This window comes from Alosa alosa, chromosome 16 (genome assembly GCF_017589495.1).
Source record: "Alosa alosa isolate M-15738 ecotype Scorff River chromosome 16, AALO_Geno_1.1, whole genome shotgun sequence".
In the NCBI taxonomy this organism is placed as follows: Eukaryota; Metazoa; Chordata; class Actinopteri; order Clupeiformes; family Clupeidae; genus Alosa; species Alosa alosa.
In genome coordinates, this window is record NC_063204.1 from 24,316,583 (window position 1) to 24,339,926 (window position 23,344).

Genomic DNA, 23,344 nt, shown 5'->3' on the forward strand with positions numbered 1-23,344 from the left:
ACAGTTGTTACAGAGAAAGAACAATGCACAGATGAAGTAGGAGGAAAATGAATGAATCTGCCATATCTCGGGTGGAGACACAGACATGTTCTGTTACAACGCATATCATGAATGTCCAACAAATAACAATTTCTCTCTTTTTATCCCCACTCTCTCTTTCTCTCTCTCTTTCTCCAAATTTTCTCTTTTTCTTTATGCAGGGTTCCATCCAGCAGCTGGTGTTGACCCCTGATCCCAGGGCCCCAGATGACCAGTGTGAGGAGGACGACCCCTATGTGAGTATTTCTCATTGGTCCAAAATGTACTACCATTACTGTTTTCCTTCTCAGATTGTAATCAGACAACCGCACAAGCTAATTAATGTACTGACTGCTCAAAAAGCCTCTCTTAACCTTGACTGTCATTACTTTCGATAAGTGGAAAACATTGTAGGTAGTGCTTTGAAGTCTGGCTGGTCTTTGGTCCTCTTTAGACTCCAAATTCCAGAGTTTCGCTTCAGACTACCACACAAGTCTGTTAACAGTCTGACTAGTAACTAACTAGTAATCTAGTCAGACTCTCCAACTTACACCTGGTCTACACTAGGCATAGAAGATGAACGCAGATGCAAGAACAAATACAGAGCTTAAGTCTAAATGGTGCAGTAGCCATAACTTCATGTTGGTCTTAGCTTAGTGGATGTAACGTATGCCTAGCTGGTGGACTCAACTCAAGGTCATCAGCATCCAGGCCCTCAGTTATGGGTTTACCCCTCTGAAGCTCTCCACTCATCGAAAGTAATGATTAACAGTCAAGGTTAGGAGAGGCTTTTTAAGCGGTCAGTACATTAATTAGCTTGTGTGGTTGTCTGGAGGGAAACTCTGGAATTTGTAACAAATCAGTCTAAAGGAGACCGCAGACCAGCCAGTCTTCAAAGCACTACAAAGCACTGCTGATTGACCACTTAGTCACCTTGTGTTGCCTTTGTGTGGTGAAAAACAATTCCACTGCACACACAGGAAAGGCTGCCCATGCCATGTCATGGTGCAGACAAAAAAAACATAAACAAAGCAGTGATAGCTTTTCACACTACTCTTGCTCACCAAAGACAGTGCGCAATCTACGTCTCATCAAAAATATGTTTAATAATAATCAAATTGACATTGGTACTATCAGTCCTGGGTCTTTTTGTTGTGTAAGAAAGCACGAGGCAGAGGAAGGGAAAAAAGCTACTGTAACTATTAAGGAAATATTTGATGATTGCACTGTGCTTCTTAGCAACAAGTAGACAAGCTAAACACTCAATCATAGCAATCCTTTTCCCGACGGCCCGACACCAGTGTAGGTCTGTCGGATGTGGCAATGCTGCGCAGACCTCCCTAAATGAAGATACAGACACTCATCAACCGGCCAGATGTTATCGGACATCTGACCATTGGCTTCATGTGCGCTCTCAATTACTCTCCCCACATTTAAGGTTAGGTTCATATTCAACATTTAGGTTAGTGATGACGTCTGGAGAGGCTTTGTGATGTGGAGAGCAGACTGCTGAGCAAGTAAAGAATTTGAAGGATAACTGTCTGGGACTGCAGCATCGGAAACCACAAGTCTAATGGCAAGGTAGCAATGACGTCAGCATGCAGAAGACTCCTCTTACATCTGCAACAGCAACCTGGGGTCAAAGTTTAGACTCTGTTCCCAGATGGTGGAACAGATTCATGAATGGATCTGGCTTTTATCCGATGCAGACCCTCCAGGTTAACCACCTAATCAGGGTCGAGTCAGTCTTCGGAGAGCAGCTGACTGTACAACAGGCCTTTTCTCGAGTTAGCCACTCTCCAAGATTGCCCCCTATGAGAGCTCAGATAAGCAGTGCTGCATTTGCGCACTTGTGGTTTTCCCCATAGCAATGGAAGTACGGCTCCCTCTTCTGGCCATGCTTGAGGACTGCAGGACACTGTGTGTCCTCTTGCAGTTTTATGTAAAAGGAATGACAGCTTGATTAGATGGTAATGAAAACTGTGCTTAACCCCGGTTGTTATCAGATCTGGTTTTGCATTGTCTGCAAAACTGTTTTTTTTTCCCTGAAAGTTTGCCATATAACTCAGTAATTTTGATTTCTCATAGTGATTACATACAAGTTTAAAAGCCTGAAGAAAATATGCTACAACCACAGCTGCAATTAAAGCCTGAGATCATTTCCTGAGGATTTTATCAGGATTAAGGCCCACCCTTTCAAACAGATGGAATAATTCACTGAGCTGAAATGGAATAAAGTGCCACAAAATTAAATTGGACAGAAACCAACAAGTGGACAATAAATCCAATCACCCTAAATCATACTTCAATAGGAAGCTCTCATTTTAAATGATGGTGCCTTGGGCTAAAGTGTAATAAGATAATCACTGCAAACATAAATAAATAAGGTAGTTCAATCAATAATACTAATGTTAGCATAGATAATCAAGATGTGTGTGTGTGTGTGTGTGTGCTCTCTCAGGCGTCTGGCTATGGAAGTGGGGATGACGTGGATGACACTGAGACCATGGACGAGGTAAAGAAGCTTGTGGAGGAGAGGGAATACACCATGGTGAGTCTGATCTCTCTCTCTTACACACACACACACACACACACACACACACACACACACACACAGTAGACAGTCCTTAAAGTGAGCACCCCCCCATGCCACTAAGGCCCTTCCAGCATCTTCTCCCCAGACATACTGGTTCTGTTAAGTTTGTTGTGACTCAGCTCAGCTATTAGCATGAGCTCTGTCTCTCACCACAGAGTCCAGAAGTGTGTGTTCACTCACACAGATCTGCCTGGACTCAGTAGTGTGTGTCCTCAAACAACCCTGTGAGAAAATCGTGTAAAATACCACACACACACACACACACACACACACACACACACACACACACACACACACACACACACACACACACACTGTCCTTCATTTCAGCTGGCTTAACTCTATTTACTCTGTTGTTTTCTTTCATTTCACTGAGGCATCACATCATATCATGTACACACACAGGCACACGGGGAGAGAGAGAGAGAGAGAGAAAGATACAGAGAGAGAGAGAGAGAGAGAGAGAGATACAGAGATACAGAGAGACCCTACTCCATCCCTCATCAGAAACTGACAAACCCATGTGTGGAGCAGCCAAAGTCAGAGTAAACCCTCTGTTGTGTGAAGGAGGAAGCCCTGTTCGTGTGCTTGTAGTTTAGCCATATGGCTGCCATACCCACACTGTAATCCTCCGTCAAACATTCCTCATACCCATACACACTCCTTTATCCTTTGATAGTCCATGCCTCTCCTCCTTTAGCTCCTCTATTTGATCTACAGCTCCCAGCTCCCCACCGTGCTGGAAAACATAAAGCAATAGAACAAATCCTTGTTCAGTGTTGCTGCCGGGTGGCTGTCTGTATGTATGCGTCAGGGCTTACAGGCTGGACGTCCACTTTAAACTGGGCCAGACCACACAGGGAGAAAATGATTTTATGCGCTCATTTCAAAATCAAAAGAAGGAGCACAGGAACGTTAGCATGGCGGGCCATCCTATATCATTGAAATGTATAGTCTGGAATCTAACCATTCACCTTGCTTAATCCAAGGGGCGGGCAGAGAATTGTCTTTCAAACTGCCTAGGCATGCAATAGGCCAGCGCTACGACCATATCCGGATCCGGTCGGCAAAACGGCAAATACATCCTTCTTCGAAAGGAATGACTTAAGTGCATTGTGTTGCTCAACTTTCAAAGAAAAGTCCAACTCCTCCAAAGTTGACGCCAACGCCGATTCAAACAACCGCTCTTCGTTCGCCATAGCCACCTTCCTTGTTGTTCACCGTCGCAGGACTGTCGTTATCCTGTTAAGCCCGCCTTAAGACTCTCTAACAAAATAGAGCGCTGTGATTGGATGACGTCCACGGCGTCAGCCAATAGAAATCCCTATGGTTTGATACTAGACGTACAGGCTGAGCAAATTAATTTGCCGCTGTTAGGGTGTGTCTAGATTTCTAGGCTACAGGAACGTTATAGTGACCAGAAGAAAACTTCATACTGTGCCGAATGAGCAGCACTGATAGTGAAACAGTTAGCAGACTTAAGACCGCTTTAACCTGTCCACATGGCAAAGTCCGCTTTGATGATTATACTCTATCCTCTCGAAGTCTCTGAGCTGGTTGTTAGATTAAATACAGGTGTGTCCTCTGTGTGGTTATGCCCATTTAGCTGTGCTGTCCTGTGCTGGGCTGTGCTGTGTGGTGTTTTTGTGGAGGTCTGCCTGGTGCAGGGTTTCCCATGTTCCCATGCTCCGTCAGACGGGCAGATTGTTCGTGTTATTTCCCCTGTCTGAGCGCAAGGGAACGGGGGTGGGGGGGGGTTGTTGGCCCTGCAACCACAGTGACCTCATTGGAATGCTGTGAATCCTGGGTAATTAGGCTGCTGCAGTGCAGTGTGGGATGCGCCGACCGCTGGCCCCAGCCGGGCTGGACTGATGGGTTTTCCCAGCATCCTTTGGGATACGGTCCTGGTCTTTTGGCATTGGTGTTGGCTCTGGCAGGCATTCGTGTCTCCAAGAAAACAACAACACACAGACAGAGAAAACAGCTCAACATAATACTACACAACACAATCTAACATAACACAGCATAGCACAGTATCACATAGCACAACACAACATATCACAATACTACACAACATATTATACTCCAGCATAGCACAGAACCATGCAACACAATGCTACACAATATAATACACAGCATAACACAGAACAGCACAGATTACCACAACACGATGCAGCATTAATATAATAATAAAGCACAGCACAGCACAGCACAGCACAGCACAGCACAGCACAACACAACACAACACAACACACAACAAAGCACTTGCACACCCCACTCCACCGCAGAACACGTGTAGCACATCAGGGTCAGGTCCAGAGAATAGAGAATGTGGGTTTGGACCAGGATCAGGGTGCCTGTGGCGGGTGCTCCATTTGCGTGCTCTGGTGCCCCCTACAGGACAACCCCAGGCAGTCTGAAGTCTCTCAGACCACAGGCACTCCACCCAGCGGCCCCATGATACCACTCAGTCAGGTTTACACATGGCTCCAGCAGCACCAGAAGTGTGTGTGTGTGTGTGTGTGTGTGAGAGAGAGAGAGAGAGAGAGAGAGAGAGAGAGGGAGAGAGAGAGAGAGAGAGAGAGTTAATAACCAGCATGGAAAAACACAGCAATGGTTGGGATAATTTTTGTGTCTTACCACGGATAAATATTTGTGATTCACATAACAAATGTTATTCAGGGATTTAGCATAATGATTGTGTTTTATTAGCTGATGCTTAGCATGTCAAATAATGTTTCGTCCTCAGAGGTACAGTCATATTATAAAAGTTTGGCTGCCTGTTGCATAGTTATAAACAGATTGATAGTTCATCATCTTTGTCCACTCACATTCATTATACAGGAACAGATGCTTCTGAAAATGACTAACAGGCAGGTCCTGATGTCCCTATTCTTATACGTACTGTATATGCAAAATTGTGCTAATTGGATGAGTTTTGAGCTAGTTGGTTTGCATTAGCAACGAAATGGCCTATAGCTTGTAGCAGCGAGCGTAGAGCCACAGCCTGTTAATGAAGTCAGTGTATTACCTTCTTTCATATTCTGGTAGCTTCAAATCCGTGGGCAAGTTTGACTCAAGTTGCGCATATACAATATAGCTGAATGTGATGCATGCTGACAATACAAACATGCATCACGTTCAGCCAGATCTGCGCAACATTTAATTTGTAAACTTTATGAGCTTTATGGCGTCCATGGAATTTGGTAACACTTTGAGTTACAGTATAGTAATATGGATCAGAAGAGGAGGAGGCTTTTAAAGAGAGTGTGAGAGGGTCCACATAACAGCTTTGACAACTTCACCTCTGTACCTCTCTCCTCCTCTCTCTCCTCCTCTCTCTCACCCCGTCTCCCTCTGTTCTCTCTTTTTTTTACCTCATCCTCCCTTCCCTCCCTTTGCTCTCAACTTTCACTCAACTCTTTCTGTCACCCTCTGCTCTTTCACCGGCTTCCTCGTCTCATCATGGAACCTACTTTCAAACTCTCCATTCCGTTTCTCTCTCTCCCTTAGCTCATCTCATTACCCCCTCACTTTTCAATTCCTTGCACGTTATTGGCATGCAATATTGCCAAAGCACAAGATACAACCCATAATGATAATAATAAAAACATGAAGATGAAAAATAAATGTCATTTTTTTCTTACTCTGCCACTCCCCCCGCCCATTTTTTTCTTGCCCTCCCTACATCTCCCTCTCACTAGCATATACTTTCCTCTCTTGCCCTGTTACTTCCTCTAATCTCTCTTTTCCTTGATATCTCTCTTTCTTTCCATCCACCTCCTCTCATCTCTTCTCGCTTATCTCACTGGTTCCCTCTGGGGCTGTCATATCACTATATATCATATAGTGTGTTGTATATCGGGGGCTGTGCCATATATCATATAGTGTGTTGTATATCGGGGGCTGTGCCATATATCATATAGTGTGTTGTATATCGGGGGCTGTGCCATATATCATATAGTGTGTTGTATATCGGGGCTGTGCCATAGTGTGTTGTATATCATCATATAGTGTGTGTTGTATATCATATAGGGTGTTGCTGCCATATATCATATAGTGTGTTGTGTATATCGGGCCAGCCATATATATCATATAGTGTACCGCAATGTTGTATATCGGGGCTGTTTTTACATCAGCATATGCGTCCATATCATACACATATAGTGTGCCACCATATATCATATATGTGGTTGTATATCGGGGGGCTGTACCATATATCATATAGTGTGCCAGGCGAAGCATATTCATATAGTGTGTTAATAATCCTCCCCATGATACATAGTGTTTCAACTACATTATCATATATGTGTTGTATTGATATATTTTGGTAATTTTCCCCATGATACACATTTCAACTACATTGTCATATTGTTGTATTGATAGTTGCACGGTGATGGTTTTGAATATGTACAGGGTCCAAAGCCCTAATTCTCTCCATTTATCCATCCATCCCAACAGTGGACCTCATGTCTACCCTTCTTACTCCTTCCTTCTCACTCTGTTCCTTTTTCTCCTCTTTTCTCCATCTCTCGCTCTTCTCCTCTTCTCTCCATCTCTCTTTTTTCTCTATACTCTCCTCTCTTCTCTCATGTCTACCCATCTCACTCACTCCCTCCCTCTCTCTCTCCCTCAGCCAGAGGACTTCCTGACCACGCCCGTCCAGGCTCCGCCCACTGAAGCATCCTCCGACGATGAGGACCTTGAGGAAGAGACGTCTGGTCAGGCCATCGACCTGCCCGATGAGAGAGGTAAGACTGTCCCTTTTATGACACACGTGCATCAGGGAGTTCTGATCAGGCTCTTTCCAGTAACAGAGAGAGACTTTGCTAGTCTGCAAGTGGAAGAAGAGGACAGTTATATGAAAGAGTCAGTTGAAATTCTGCAGGTTAAAAGTGTATTTGAAGAAATAAGTCATGAAAAATACAGATGGTCAACCTGAATGAATGATCAACATGAATGAATGAAAGCTGTGACAAAATTTGGCATAGTCAATAAGAGAACATTCAGGTAGCATCCATGACAAAAAAGGAGCTAGTGCCAAGCTCTGATTGACAACATTCTGCCAGGCACTAGGCCTGTTGTTAAGGACATACTTGGATCCAGTGGTATTGGAATAGATACCTTATCTCAATATACTGTATGAATGTCGGGCATTTTGACTCTAAGGTGATTTACCTTGTAATTTCACCCAATGACTAGAACCCCTTTGATGTACACACTCTGTACACTGATTTCAAATGGCATGTTGCTACTGTGCCTTGCAGTTAGTAAAAGCAATTGGACAAATATGTATATGCCCACCAGGGGGCAGTAAAACCATTTGTCTCTAGTATAAAATTGCTGAAGCATGGAAATGTCTGAGTCCTTGTTCATCACAATTTGATTTTCATAGCCACTGAATGGGCATATTACTGCCTCCTTACTGTGTTTGGAGTTAAGCCTTGATCTGCTTCCAGAGATGCAAACAAACTCATCTTCCACTCTTATATTTAGAGAGCTGAGTCATTTTGGTTCTGCATTACCACAGAGGGACATATGCCCAGGGCTTGGGAAATTATTTGGAGACACGATTGTTTTTCAAGCATGTCTAAGAATATGTTACCAACTCCCACAATGTACATTAAAGAGTCTATTGTCTTCATGCAGCCACAGAACACACTGCCAGAGTGGACACAAGTCACACAGAAACCAGTGTAAGTAAGAATGTGTGTGTGTGTGTGTGTGTGTGTGTGTGTGTGAAGGAAAAAGGGTGGTAATGCGTGTGTGCGTGTGCGTGTGCGCGTGCAGCGTAATGCGTGTGGGGTGCGTACAGGCTGCGTGTGTGTGTGTGTGTGAGCGTATTTACAGCATTTTTTTACATGCTTGTTTGTCCTGGCCTGTTATATGTAACTAAATAAATGAGTGTGCGGGTATGTTTGCGTGTGCCTGCAAAATGATTATTCTGCAAGAGTATGTTGTCCTCATGTTGCATTGTTGCCTCTAATAGATAGTTCCACATCTAAGGATCATTAAACCTACATCATGTCTCCCACAGATAAAGCCTAGTATGAAAGGAGAGAAGGGGGACCCTGGCCCCTCGGGTCCTCCAGGCCCCCCCGGGCCCCCGGGCCGCTCCGACCCAGCTTCAGGCACCAGTTCTGGGTCAGGAGACCCTGGCCCCAGGGGGCCTCAAGGACCTTCAGGGCCACCAGGGATCCCAGGAATTCCTGGCAAAAATGGAGAGCATGTGAGTATTAATTCTCCAAAACGCTTCCAAAACTCCCGCATTCAGAGCAGCATCCCAGAATGACACCCCAACACTTCAATGTGTGTGTGTGTGTGTGTTTGTGTGTGATGCCACCCCACCCTTTACAGTCCCACCCAGAGCAGATTCCCCATGGCTTCACGCAGACAGACAAACACACACATCATGTCAGAACCCTTGCCATAGTAATTGTGGCTAATTGTCCCCTCTTTTAATGGCGAACGCTTTCAAGCTGGGGCAGTTAATCCCATGTGTTTGAGGTCCCGCGTGACGGGCTGTGGCCAGCCCCTGTCGCTTTGGCACCTCATTGGCGTGCTGACCAATCCTAATCTGATTGGTTGGGTTGTAATGAATGTGTCGGCACGCAGCAAGCAGCCCTTCGTAAACAGAGCGAGCGGCCTTGGCAGGCACCAAGAGCCTTCTTCCTTCTTCTCTTAAGCAAGCGATTGAGAGACAGAGAGAGGGAGAGAGAGAGAGAGAGAGAGAGAGAGAGAGAGAGAGAGAGAGAGAGAGAGAGAGAGAGAGCGGTTTGGCTCCAGACACGGGACGTCCCAGTCATCCATCTGCATAGCTGTGTGTCAGTGACATTGTGTTCTGTGCAGCCTCCCTGACTGGGAGAGGAAATAAAAGCCTGTCTTTTTGCACAGACCATGGATTAATGACTTCTTTATACTGGCCATTCCTGAAATGAGGTTGAAAAATGTTGTAAATGATTGTTACTGTTGTTTTATGGCTAATATTGCAAAAAAGCTGAAGTTTAGGAGCTGAAGTTAAAATGTGTTTAGATGGTTAAGTCTGCACAAAGCACTTCTGTGTTTGCATTATACGTCTTAATGGAACCACATTATTGATATGACACAAATTATTAACATATTATTAACTGGCTACAACAGCCACCATACTGTCACCACTCCACTACTAGGGACTGGAAACAGGACTTTATTGACTTAGGGCAACTGATGCCTTACTTTATAAAACTACAGATCTTCCAAAGTTACTTTTGACTACCATGCAGCTTGTTATATATTTACTGATAAACTGTTTAACATATGAATAGATCTGTTACTTGTTACCTGTAGACTATTGTGTTGTAATTGCTGCAAACAGAGCTATGGGGAAATGAAAAGCCCATTAATCTGGTCACTCTTGAGGTAAATGAGGTATTGCTTTGTCTTGCAGGGTGTGCGGGGCAAAGATGGCGACCCTGTAAGTATGATGCAACCAGTCAGTCAGAATACTTTCTGCTCATTATTCTCCTGGCCTGTCTCACCTACTCACAGTCACCTGTCACTCTTCACCTGTCTCCTCAAATCTACTCTCTCTCTCTCTTTCACACACACACACACACACACACACACACACACACACACACACACACACACACACACACACACACACTACCCACACACACATTACCCCCCTCTATGTCTGTGTGTATGTGTGTCTATGGTCTGTGATTTCAGTTTAAATGTCGGATCGCCTCTACACATCTTCACACATATGCACATACCCTGTATCACTATCGTTCCCCTCTTTTAAAGTCATTTTTTCACTCTCTCAAACAGACTCTCTCTATCAATGTCTTACTCCCCCTTTTTCTCTTATTTTGACTGTGTTCCCCCACACACACCCAGATTCCCCCATTCTCCCTTTCTGGCTCTATTTCTCTCTCACCCACTCTCTATGGCTCCGTTTTACCCTCTACCTCTGCCCTCTCTCTTTCTCTTATTCGTTCTCTTCCTCTACGTCTCCTTCATTCTCTCTCTCCTTTTCTCCCTCTACCTTTCTCCTTCTCCCCCTCTCCCTCTCTCTTTTCTCCTCTCCCTCTCTCCTTCTCTACCTTTCTCCTCTCTCCCTCAACCTTTCTCCTTTTCTCTCTCTCCTATCCTTCTCTCCCCCTGTCTCCTTCCTTTCCTTTACCACCCCTTCTGTCCCTCTCTCTCTCTCTCCCCTCCTTCTCCCTCACTCCATACTCAGCATTGCATCACCCTCATCATCTCTTCCCCCTCCATCCAATCAGAACTGTGCCAGTCTCCTGCAGATGCATAACAGAGCTCTGCCAAAGCACGGAGATGGAAATGGCCTTTTATTCTCACAAAACCTCTCGGAATCAGATTGCATGCACAACCATTAGTGAGGAGGCTGGCCAAACTGATTGGTTACACTACACAGACTACAGACTTATTTCACCAAAGAGAGAAGGGTGGGGAAGGTGTGTGTGTGTGTGTGTGTGTGTGTGTGTGTGTGTGTGTGTGTGTGTGTGTGTGTGTGTGTGTCTTTGTCTGTGTCTGTGTCTGTGTGCGTGTCTGTGTGCGTGTGTGTGTGCTTGTGCGTGGGTGTGTGAAAGTGGAGTGGTTGATCACAGCGGTGGTCCCAGTCTTTCATGTGTACGCCCCGCTGTGATTGGGTGACGATAGCACCTGCACACCTGTGTGGCTGATTAAACTAAAGCCAGGGTTACGACCTGGTCCAGATTTACAGAGGGGGGCCTCCGCACATGTGGGGTGCATCTGGGTCTGAGTGGTGTTTGTGTGTATGATTTGTCTGTGTGTTTGTGTGAAAAAAGTATGTGGTGTGTGTGTGTACTTCTGTAAGATAGAGAGTTAGAGTTAGAAAGAAGGAGAGAGAGTGTGCATGTGCGTGTGTGACTGGCTGTGTGTGTGTGTGTGTGTGTGTGTGTGTGTGTGTATGTGTGCATATCTCTACGTGTGGTGCAGGGAGGGAGTCAAGGGGAGTGTTAGCAGTGCGGGGGTGATGCAGCCATACTATACTGCCCCCTAACACAGACAGCTCTGGCTGTGCCTCTGGCTCATATGCATCTCGTTCTGCTCATGTCACTCCTCAGGGACAGGCTGGTCCTCAGGGCTTCCCCGGGCTCCCAGGAGATGCAGGACCCAAAGGAGAGAAGGTGCCATAGCGCCGCCCACACACACCGCTAACCTCCCAACTCTCACATAGTCACCTCTCCCACACACACCGCTAACCTCCCAACTCTCACATAGTCACCTCTCCCACACACACCGCTAACCTCCCAACTCTCACATAGTGACCTCTCCCATACACACTGCTAACCTCCCAACTCTCACATAGTTACCTCTCCCACACACACCGCTAACCTCCCAACTCTCACATAGTCACCTCTCCCACACACACCACCGCTAACCTCCCAATCCCCTCACATAGTCACCTCTCCCCACACACACCACAAGCTATCCTCCCACCTCTCTCACATAGTCCTCTCCCAACTACCACATAGTCACCTCCCCTCACATAGTCACCTCTCCCACACACACCCAACTCTCACATAGTCACCTCTCCCACACACACCGCTAACTCTCACATAGTCACCTCTGGGGGCCGCGCCCACCCTAACTGTCCTACTGTACATGGTGCTCCAATGACGTTAATAACATATTGATGTTGAGGTTGAAATTGACATTGGCATTTGTATTGATATTGATATTGATATTGAGGTAATGGTGAATTGGCAATTACATTATATCATATTTATTTTAAATGAACCTTTTTTATAACTGTTTTAGTAGGTCAACATAGATAAAGGGTTGTTTTCCATAACGAATGTCACTTATGAAATGGCTGACCAGGGATTCTGTTCCCTTAGGGTGATGCTGGTGTTGGACGTCCTGGACCTCCAGGCCTCCCCGGTCCCCCAGGAAAACCAGCGTCCTTCAAATACATGGTAAGCTCAAACTCATAACTATACTCTAGCAAACAGATAAATGGTATGATCTAACCTTACTGTGACGAACTGTAATTAATGCTAAAACTCTAATTAATGGTCAATGTGTAATGAAAGGCAGCTAGGCCTAGAATATGCTTATATGAATATGTATTTGTCCTTCCAGTAGAGTAGAAGGTATTAAAAAGATATAGAGGGACTGCAACACAATCAGTGATGCACAGCTGATGATGTGACTGTGGCCATAAAAAAAGTTGCTGATCCGCTGCATGTCCTTAAAATATTATGCATGAAAAGGGCACCATATGGCGCACTGAAATTAGATGGCGCCAGGCGAGGACACCAAAACATCCTCATCAGCAGTCAGTGTGTTGAATGATATTATGGAACCTGTACCCTGAATTCAGAAATGTTCACTCTTTTTTACAGGATGGCATCGAAGGCTCTGGGTTTGAGGACATTGACAGTGACACAGAGGTGGTCAGAGTAAGAGCCCCCTTTTACATGCAAGCCTGTGGCATGCCTACACTCATATCTAATGTATACTCAGTGGTGTGCAAGCCCTCTGGATGGGCCTGCCATCTAAAGTATGGTGCCAGATTTGAAATGTAATGCAAGCTGGATGTTACATTTTGGATCATATATATGATGCCATAAATGCAAAATATTTCTGTACTTCATCTCTAATGGTGGAGTTTGTTTTTGTCTTGCCCAGGGCCCCCCTGGACCTCCAGGGCCGCCAGGAAAGCCCGGCCCTCCCGGCCCATCTCAGGAACTCCTTCCTGGGCAGCCAGGACCAACGGGAGCCCCTGGGAGGGATGGGAAGGATGGGGAGATGGGTAAACCTGGCCTACCTGTGAGTACCCTCTCTGGAGTAATGTCAATGTGTTATACTATACAGTTACAAAGCACACTCTCTCGTGTTAATAACAGGTGATTGGAAATGATAGAAAAGTGATGCACACTTTGACTCCATATGTACAGTGATTTATTGAGAAAAGTTTTTTGTGTGTACTACTTTTTGTTTATTAACAGGTGATTTACTATGTGTTATCCAAAAGCTACTATGTAAAGTCTGTAGAGTGTCAGTTTTTGGTGTAGTTGATGCTCTTTAAAGCAGCGGAATAAGACCACTTTGGACCATGATATTCAAGGCATTCATAAAGCCATCTAACCGGAAGAGGACAGACAGCTCATGGTTCAAAAAGTCATCAGTCCAGAAGAGGACAGGATGGCTAAATCAGTAAGAGAGCGAAAAATTTGACCTGTACCAGGTCTTTATCAGGGCATGTGACCCATTCTAGTATATGTTCAAAGTATAATACTCTTTGGAGAAACATCCATGTTGCCCAGGTTCTCTCTGGAATAGATGGAAATAGCACGCACTGTCCAGGGCGATATCTGTGTAAAGCATGCTTAACCAGCAGACGTAATCAGCATCAGAGCATGTCTGTGCGTCATGTTGTTGGATGAATGAGCTTAATCGGTTTTCATTTAGTTTCTTCTCGTGGGAGTTAGACATGAAGTAGTAAGAGCTGCTTGGAATAACATTGGAATGAATGATACTGGACTAATACAAACAAAACAGCATGGCCAGAGGGTCACGACACAGTGTACTACACGTGTAGATTTATTACAAACAGCAGAAATGGCTAATGACATGTCCGCCCTGTGTCTAACCTCTGAAGGGCAACAGGTGTGTGAGCAGAATTGAGTTACTTTGATTTATATTAGCAGTGAACCAAAGGACTCCGGCTGCTGAGAACAAACACAGACAACTATATGTGCGTGCACGCACACACACACACACACACACACACACACACACACACACACACACACACACATTTGCCGGATCAACAGCAAAGGCTATGTTGACAAGTCGGCGGGGTCAGAATCATTGTGGAAAGTAATGAACCACATCCTGGCTGTAAGACGGGGATTAGCCTGCTGTTTGCACAGGATATTACACTGCAGCAAAGCCCTCTCTCAGGCTGTTGGCCTACTGGATTAAGTGGTGTGGGTCCGCGGCCTGCGCTGGCTTTGAAACGGGTTTTAGGGACGCGAGTTTTGCTCTCTGTGTGACGTCTGTCCGCCGGCGTGTGTGTTTGCAGGTGTCTGAGGACTGGCTGACTAGTGCATTCGCCGAGTTTGACCTTGACTCAAGGTCAGAAGCTGGGTCAGGCTCGAGCTGGGGTTCGGGCTCAGGCTGGGGTTCGGTCTCGGGCTCAGGCTCAGACGAGGTATTTGATTGGCTCTGGCTGGTGATGACATCAACAGACCAGAAACGGCCCCCACCCCTACAATTACCCCATTAAACATCCACCACAGATTGCTCTCCCGCTGCCTCGGTCCTCGCTTGCTTCAGCTGACATAGCCGCTTCAGTGCATAGTGTTTTGCTCTTCGCATAGCAAGTAAACATGCATAACTGCTAGCCATATGTGCCACAACCCAAAATAGTAAAATGAGGCAATTTAATGTACAGTGGGTCCGTTAATGACTGCGTCATTATGCTGTTTCCAGGAATTTCACTGTGTATCAGTATCTGTGTGTGGTTGCATGTCTGTAAAAGTGTGTTTGTGTGTTTGTGTGCGTTCGCTTGTGCACTCGTTGGAGTGCTTGATTAAATGTGTCTGTGTGTGCGCTTGTGTGTGATTGTGTGTGTATTTGGATGGGACTGCATTCTTTTCAGTACTATCTAGTACGCAGTCACGTAGGCAACTCTGTTGATCATTGGTAGGGCCCTATAGTATAATGGTATAAGTATATATACTCTTTTGATCCCATGAGGGAAACTTGGTCTCTGCCTTTATCCCAATAACACTCAGCACACAGTGAACACACAGTGAGGTGAAGCACACACTAATCCCGGCGCAGTGAGCTGCCTGTCACAACAGCGGCGCTCGGGGATCAGTGAGGGGTTAGGTGCCTTGCTCAAGGGCACTTCAGCCGTGCCTACTGGTCGGGGTTCGAACCAGCAACTCTCCGGTTACAAGTCCGAAGCGCTAACCAGTAGGCCACGGCTGCCCCAAAGGCATAGGTGGCTGCTAATGCCGTGTCAGACTTGGCCAAACCTCAAGGGAAAATAATTACAGCCCCTCTCTGCCAATCTGTGTCTCTGCTACGCCAAGGTCCCAATTCATGCCTGCAGGTCCTCTTAGCCTTCTCACTTTATAGAACGTTCCAGAAGGGATGTGCTTATCCAAGTAATCACACAGGGCGGGTGTCGTCAGGGCAGACACCAGATCGGGTGAGATTCCACCCAACCGGACATTTGAGCTGTCAATCAGACGGCAGAATGTCAGTAATTGGCCTCAGAGGCCTCGTTACCGTGGGAACAAGACTCCCCGTCTCGGTCTCTGGTCCCTGGCAGAGTCGCCAAGTCTGTTTTCAGAAGTGGCCCATGGAAAGAGTGAGAGTCATGGGTTACGCAAAGTCTTCATTTAGGACGTGGCATGTAGCGAATGCTTGTATGTGAGCGCTTGAGTTTATGGGACAGAACGTTTTTGACGTTTCAAACATTTTATTACTTTATTGCACTGTAATGATGGAGGAAATGGTTACAGTAAGCTTTAGTGCTTAGTTCATATTCCTGCCCACTCAGCAACCACTAATGATAACTAACGTGCTCCTAAGTATGTGAGATGGCAAGTACATTTATGTAAGTAGAGAGAGAACAGGGAATTCTTGAACATGTTAACGTGAAGGCACGAGGACGTTACAGGCAATGATTAATGATCTGTTGAGTTGTTTATGGGTTTCATGCACAGACAAACAACCTCTCTCACACACATGCATACACACAAACACACTCACAAAGGCGTGCACATGCACTCACACACACAACAATCATGCACAGACACACACATATACTGAACACACACACACAGACACACACACACACACACACACACACACACACACACACACACACACACACACACACACACCATGGAGTGAACTTGCCTGTATTTATAAACATTCTTCCACTCTCATTCTTTCTCTCCATCTTTCTCTTTGCCCTCTGTTCTTCTCTCTGTCAAACACATCCGACTGGCCTAGCGATCGTGCTGTGTGGTCTACTCTGCATTCATATGTGCAATCTCACCTCTTAACACATACACACAAACACACACACACACACACACACACACACACACATTTACCTTGTCATGTATCACATCCCCAAGCTGAGTTTTGCTCTGCGCTTACATAAAGGTAACACCACTGTTTGGATCCCGAGCCAAACTGTTTTCCATTAGAGTTGCACTTTTCCCCTCATAGATTGATCTATGTGTCACATAGAGATTGACTGGTTAGATCAAAGGAACACACACACACACACACACACACGTTCATACCCATAGTACTTTCAGGAACACACTCACACAAACATACTGTAACCAGACGTGCACATACTATAAATACTAAATACACGTGTACACCCCACACTACATGCCAGACACATACACACACACACACACACACACACACACACACACACACACACTTTTGTAATAAACCACAATGCAATTAAACATTTCACACATAGTTCCTGTGAGTTCCATCTTTCAGCAGCAGGTGGTGGCTGCTATCCCAGGCTGTCAGCTGAAAGCTGAATGAACTGAATCTGTTCAAGCCTCTAGAGTGGACGTGTTGAGCTGATCCATTCAATGAGATTACTGTATGTATGATCAGATAAGCCAATAAGGACAGATCACTGACAGTGACACTGACTGGATTGAATAGGGAACAGGTATTGAAGATATATATTAAGAAAAAGCTTTGAATAACAGTGAATGAGTGAGGGAAAGACAGGTGGAACATGTGGGAAGAAAAAGAGTGAGAGAAAGGATTGACTAGGGGGAAGGCGAGAAAAGAGAAAGAGTAATCAGTGGAGGTGAGGGGCTAACAGTGACAGCAAGTGAGGAGACCGAAGAGAGAGCTGAGAAGAAAGTGCTGAAAAGGTCAAGGGGTGAAAGAGTGAGAGAAAGAACGAGGGCAGAAGAAAGTGAAGAGGTGAAAGGACGAGGTGTACAAATAATTAGGAGCGATGAGGATGGCAGCAGACCTGTGTTCCGCCAGCTCTTGTCTCATGGATGGCAGGAGTGAGGCGAGGGGTCCAGTATCCTGCACCTCGTGAAACACTGGCAATCTCTCTCTCTGCCTGTGTGTGTGTGTGTGTGTGTGTGTGTGTGAGTGTGGGGCCACTGGCTTTGATCTGAAGCTGACATCGTAAAACTGACTGCCACTTCATCAAACTCAACCCCCTCTCCTTTTCTCTCTTTTTTCCTCTCCCTCCGTTGGATGTTCCAATCTCGTTTCAGCCGGATACATCCATCATGGGAGAGAGAATGACTGCTTGCATAACCCACATGCTCAGCAAAAGCCCCGCTCAACCTGTCTTTGACAGTGCTGTGCTGGCGTGGAATGGGGATTCTGAGCATGCACAATCAGTCAGTGTGTGCTTGCAACCCCACCAGTGGCTTGGGCAATCACTCAGGCACTCTCCATCACTGGAAAAGGCTCTGATTGTCTACAGACTCGGGGTTGCCAACTGCGCCATTTTATCCAAATTTATCTTATCATGAGTTGAATTTTGTTTTTATTAGAAGAGTATGATGAGAGGAATATTATCAACAGGAGTTCTTATTGATAGGAGTCTATCCATGTAATGGGCAATTGTGATGTGTACTAAATAGCATAAGGAAGGTGTAATGTAGTAATGTAACGTTTTCTAATCATACTGACTGAAGTACTGTAATACATCTACTGAAAAGGGAGTATGTGCAGCATGAATATGTATGAATGAATATGGTTTTGTGCGGTAGTTTATGACTCGATGCATTGTGTTTGAGAACAATTTTGTTTTGTCCAGGGGGCTGACGGTCGTCCAGGTGATCAAGGCCCTCCAGGCGAGAAGGTAGGATTTAACCTTTGATCTGTGATAATGGAATGGACATAATTTATTGTCAATGGCACATAATTCGATTGTGAAAAGTGTGTATTATTAAGTGCTATCTGTATCTGTTATTTCTCAACAGAAACACATAATATGTATTATATATGTTTTATTTATTTTAAGTGTGTTAGAAAGTTCCTAACATAGAAAAAAAGGATATTCACTGTATATGCAATCAACATTTTTTCTCAAAATGCTCTCCTGGTCTTGTTGACAGGGTGACATAGGTTTAACAGGAATTCAAGGACCAAAGGTAAGACCTCTACTTCCACATTGGACATTAAATCTCCTCTAATTTGGTCTCCATCCATACTTCATGCATTTATGCATGCTGTTTGATTACAAACCCCCTCCCCAGAGACAACAGACCTCTAGTTAGTGGCTGCCTTGAGGGGTTATGAAACGGAGCCCTCTGCTGCTGCTACTATTATAATGAAACCTTTTCAGCCAATTCCGACACACTGTGGGAAGCACATGTAGTCAGTTAGTTTCCACATTAAATTTAGACATTCCTTATTTCACCCTATTGCACCACTCACTCGCTCTCTCTCTCTCTAACACACACACACACACACACACACACACACACACACACACACTGCCCTGTAAATTCCCACTCTGTTTAAGGATGTGTGTCCCAGAGGATACACCCCCTTCACACTTAATGACGTGCACTCTCATGATGTCTCTCTCCCTGCAGGGTGACCCGGGCCTAAGCGGACCTCCCGGCCTCCCAGGACCAGTCGGTCCACAGGGGCCCGCTGGACCGGCCGGCCCAGCAGGCCCTCCCGGACCCCCGGGACCACCATCACCCAGCTTCAAATTCAACCTGGAGGTGTGTGTCTTACCTGTCGTCATCTGTGCATACCTGCAATACTTATTGCATTTTCAGACATCTTCAATTCTTATTTTGGCAGTATAATACTAATATACTAGCCTGGCCACACCCACCTAGATCTCTTTTGGAACATCATAGTTCACTAGCTTCCATCGGTCGGCAGATTACCTGCCCAATCGGCGACGAGAGGGGATGATGCTACAGTTTTGAAATCGAAAGTGACTGTGGTAAATGTTACTGGCAACGCCTGCAAACATCAAAAATTGCAGCTGGAAGAATGTGAACATTTATTTACAGCAAATGTAGGCTCACATACATTGTTTCCAGACTGCGATGCTGTCTGTTGTCAGTTTGTAAAGTTTAGGCGAAGTAGGAAGTAACGTCAGGAATCCCTGATCAATGTGATTGGTTAGGCTGGACCAATGATTTCAAATGTAACGCTATGTCTACGCCTGTCACCATGCCAGTGTTGGAAAGGTTTCACAATCGTGAATGCCCAGACTCTACTCACAAAGTGATTGAGTTTTGTTTTTTACCAGGCTACTAATATACTGTGATCTACAACATATACAGTGTCTGCATTATGCATTCTAAGATGAAATGTTTGTCCCCTATACCAGTACTGTCCCTGTGCTAGAAGTCTTTGTGGATAAGTCAGCATCAGCTAAGTAAACATTGATGCAGTCACGTAAAGTTCAGGGTGACGTCAAGGACCTCAGGCACTGGGAGTCTGAGCTTATAACTGACACTTATAAACCACACTCAAATTAGACTTTATTTTAGCACACCAGAGGAACAAACTGTTCCATATATGTTTTATTAGAACATTTGTGATGTCAAAAGTAAAATTTCCTCTATTTTCAGGGCGAGTATAAAGCATTTTATTGATTCATAAACAGTTTGTCCAGGCAGAGGATTTGCAGGTCAGCTCTGAGAGCGCTCTGCCATCCAAGGCTGGTGGCTTGTTACTAAATTCTACACACATTCTCTTTTCCTAATGAGTGTTTTATTGACTCTCTGACACACTCGCGGGCAAGGGCAGAGAGCCCTGCGGTTGCAGGTTAAATAAAGTCTGAATAAATGTATGGTGTTTAAAGAAATATCTCTGTTTTGCAGAGAGGTTTATTTTCTCTCTGCAGTGGTTTGCAAAGTGGAAGGCATTGACAGCAGAATGAGTAATTTTAGAGTGCATTCATGAGATACACAGTAGATAACCATGGAACAGTACTAGCAAAGATCATTTCCCAACAGTCTCTGGTACTATACATGAGGTTCAGTAAGGTTCTGCGTGTGTCAAAATGTATCAGTAGTGCAGATTCCAGTGGCGGATGCTGCTCTTTGAAATAGGGGAAGCTGTAATACATTTGTAATTTATTAAACTAATATTATTGAGGTACTATATTGTTATTAAACTAATATTATTAAGGCGCTATATTGTTATTAAACTAATATTATTAAGGTACTATATTGTTCTTTGAGGGCCATACCAGTTTAAACCAAACAGGGAGTTGAGACAAGGCAGCTGGCTTGAGTTGAGTTGAAATAGGCTATTTGCCAGCCTGCTTGAGTTATTTCTCTGTGACTGTAGTTAAATAAATTTTGGAGGTTTATCTGCCTTGCTGTTTTATTCTGAATCTCTCCTTCCATCAAATGGCTTTACAAAGACCATCAAATGGCTTTACAAATTCAGGTAAACAATATTAGTATCTTCTAGCTGCCACTTTACACACTATACTTTAATATAGTAAGCTAGCTGGCTACAAACTAGCTTAAATACACAACTTGAAACAAAAGCACAAACAAGTCACAAACTCAATAACTATATTTACGGTTTTATTTACATTTGTCTAGGGCCTATGTACAAAATCAAATTGACTGTATTACTGACAAATATATCAGAATTAGAGCTGCAGCCTGCCTCTCTTCAGCCTGCCTCTCCCTCTGATTACGACGTAGCCTAAATGCTGTCAATCAAAGAGTCCAACCACTTTGACGGTTCCCCCAATCATCACACAGAGGCTCGGTATCCGGGCCATCCTACTGCCCCATTCACTCCCTGAGACGCCGGGCTTCTTGGCGATTTTGCAGCGTTTGTCCAATAAACTTGTAGCTTTTCTGAGATCTGAGATCAGCCCATTCTGAAGTGCCATTGAAGCCAAGCTTCTATGGGTTTTTAAATGCACTGTGTTGTCAAAGCAATGTATGAGGAAAAAAATTACTATAAACGACTGGTGAAAACATATTGCTGAACGAACTATCCATGAAGTTGAACATGATCTAGCATACTGTAGTTAGAATAGTAATGTAAATACAGCAGGCTAGTTTTTGACGAAATTTTCTGTGATATTTTAGTGAGTATTCGCCTCTGGCAGAATCGGCTGAATTCTATTTCATCCTTACTGACCGCTAGACGGTGCTTTCAAGCACTGGATGATCCATCTCGCGCAGGTCGAGTAACAAAGATTGTTAAGGCGGAGCAAGATGTTTCATCAGGAGCCACTTCCGGGAACCCGGATACGAGGGGGTCAAAATCCCCTTTATGCAGAGCAGAGGCAGCGACTGCTCCATTGAAGTCTATGGGCATAGCTCAGAATTTCACCACATATGCTAAGGTCTTGGTTCTATAGAGTTAGGAATGTGAATTTCGGGCACGTTTTCATGATCCTCAAACCCTTCTGAACATTTCAGGTACATTTTTAGCATTTGAGCATTCCAGTCTGGAGAAAATCAACCTTATATCAGGTGTGCGCCGGTTATTTATGCAGCTGCTGTTGGCGGTTGCAGCGTGCGGCTTCGTCAATCGTCATCGACCGCCTCTTTATGCAGACAGGATTCGATCCCCATTTCGCGCCCATAGACATGAACTACGACGAAGTATCTTGCTCCGCCTTAACAATCTTTGCTGTTCCTACACAATCTTCTCGCGAGAACACGAAGGGCATACGTAACTTTCGTTTCAATTCAATTCAATTCGATTGAAATTGAATTCAGTTTCAATTCAATTGAGCTCAATTTCAACATACAACACACACAAGTACATACACATTACAGTTTAAACACACTATACTCATTAGTATTCCTTTTGATCTTGGAAAATGGAAGAAAGCAACTGCTGTCCCCCTTTTGTATGTGGTCATTTGTGTGTGTGTGTGTGTGTATGTATGTGTGTGTGTGTGTGTGTACAACCTATTTGTGAACTGAACTAATTGTGTGTTGTTGTGTTGTGTTTGTATGTTGCAGGACAATGAGGGATATGGGGAGTTTGGGAGCGCCATGGGAGCAGTGTTACCCAGGGGTCCACCCGTGAGTGCAATGTGTACACTTATACCCCGGAATAATAAGAAATGCTATTTTTTAATTGGCTGACAGTGAGCTATTAATTATGTATATCAGGACATCTATGAAGTAGATCCGGTAAAGAAGTTTCATCACCGTTCCATATCAATACCCTTTTGAACTATAACAACCATAGTAAGCAACTAGCAAGGCTTAGTAACAGTTGAATCAGCTCTAACCAACCCTGTCTTACGCCCACAAACACACACACACACACACACACACACACACACACACACTGGGTGACATGGGAGCAAGCCAAGGGGTCCACCTGTGAGTGTAATGTGTACACTTATACACACACATGCAAGGTACTATGGAAGTGATGCTGCAAGGGACTAATACGCAATGCTCCCTACCCTTTCAGCTGCTTATACAGCACACTTCAGTTGAATACAGCCAGGTCATTGTTTAAAATGTTGTTCATTCATTCATTCATTCATTCATTCATTCATTCATTCACTCAGTCATTCATTCATTCATTCATTCACTCATTCATTCATAGCAACTTACATATGTCAATTATATTACATGGGAGAGGGAAAAAAAAAGTCCATAACACCAGTATATGCTCCCAAGTTATAGTTTAATTACCGTGACGTTAAGACCCCTTCAAGCCCTTCATCAGGCCGAAGGGTAATTAAAC

At 44.7% G+C, this 23,344-nt stretch overlaps 1 protein-coding gene across 3 annotated transcripts in view; it reads left to right on the plus strand.

Annotated features, from left to right (window-relative positions):
- The window catches only part of LOC125309744 (collagen alpha-1(XVIII) chain-like), a 100,031-nt gene that overhangs the window by 47,768 nt on the left and 28,919 nt on the right, over positions 1-23,344 (plus strand). For 2 of the 3 annotated variants that reach the window (XM_048266834.1, XM_048266835.1), the window contains exons 4-18: positions 201-275; positions 2,480-2,569; positions 7,251-7,365; positions 8,264-8,310; positions 8,652-8,843; positions 10,041-10,067; positions 11,707-11,769; positions 12,484-12,561; positions 12,991-13,047; positions 13,277-13,417; positions 14,676-14,804; positions 18,441-18,485; positions 18,742-18,777; positions 19,225-19,359; positions 22,603-22,665. In XM_048266834.1, coding sequence (XP_048122791.1) covers positions 201-275; positions 2,480-2,569; positions 7,251-7,365; positions 8,264-8,310; positions 8,652-8,843; positions 10,041-10,067; positions 11,707-11,769; positions 12,484-12,561; positions 12,991-13,047; positions 13,277-13,417; positions 14,676-14,804; positions 18,441-18,485; positions 18,742-18,777; positions 19,225-19,359; positions 22,603-22,665 — 1,293 coding nt within the window. The remainder of the gene's footprint in view (positions 1-200; positions 276-2,479; positions 2,570-7,250; positions 7,366-8,263; positions 8,311-8,651; positions 8,844-10,040; positions 10,068-11,706; positions 11,770-12,483; positions 12,562-12,990; positions 13,048-13,276; positions 13,418-14,675; positions 14,805-18,440; positions 18,486-18,741; positions 18,778-19,224; positions 19,360-22,602; positions 22,666-23,344) is intronic. The other variant, XM_048266836.1, reaches the window with a different exon arrangement.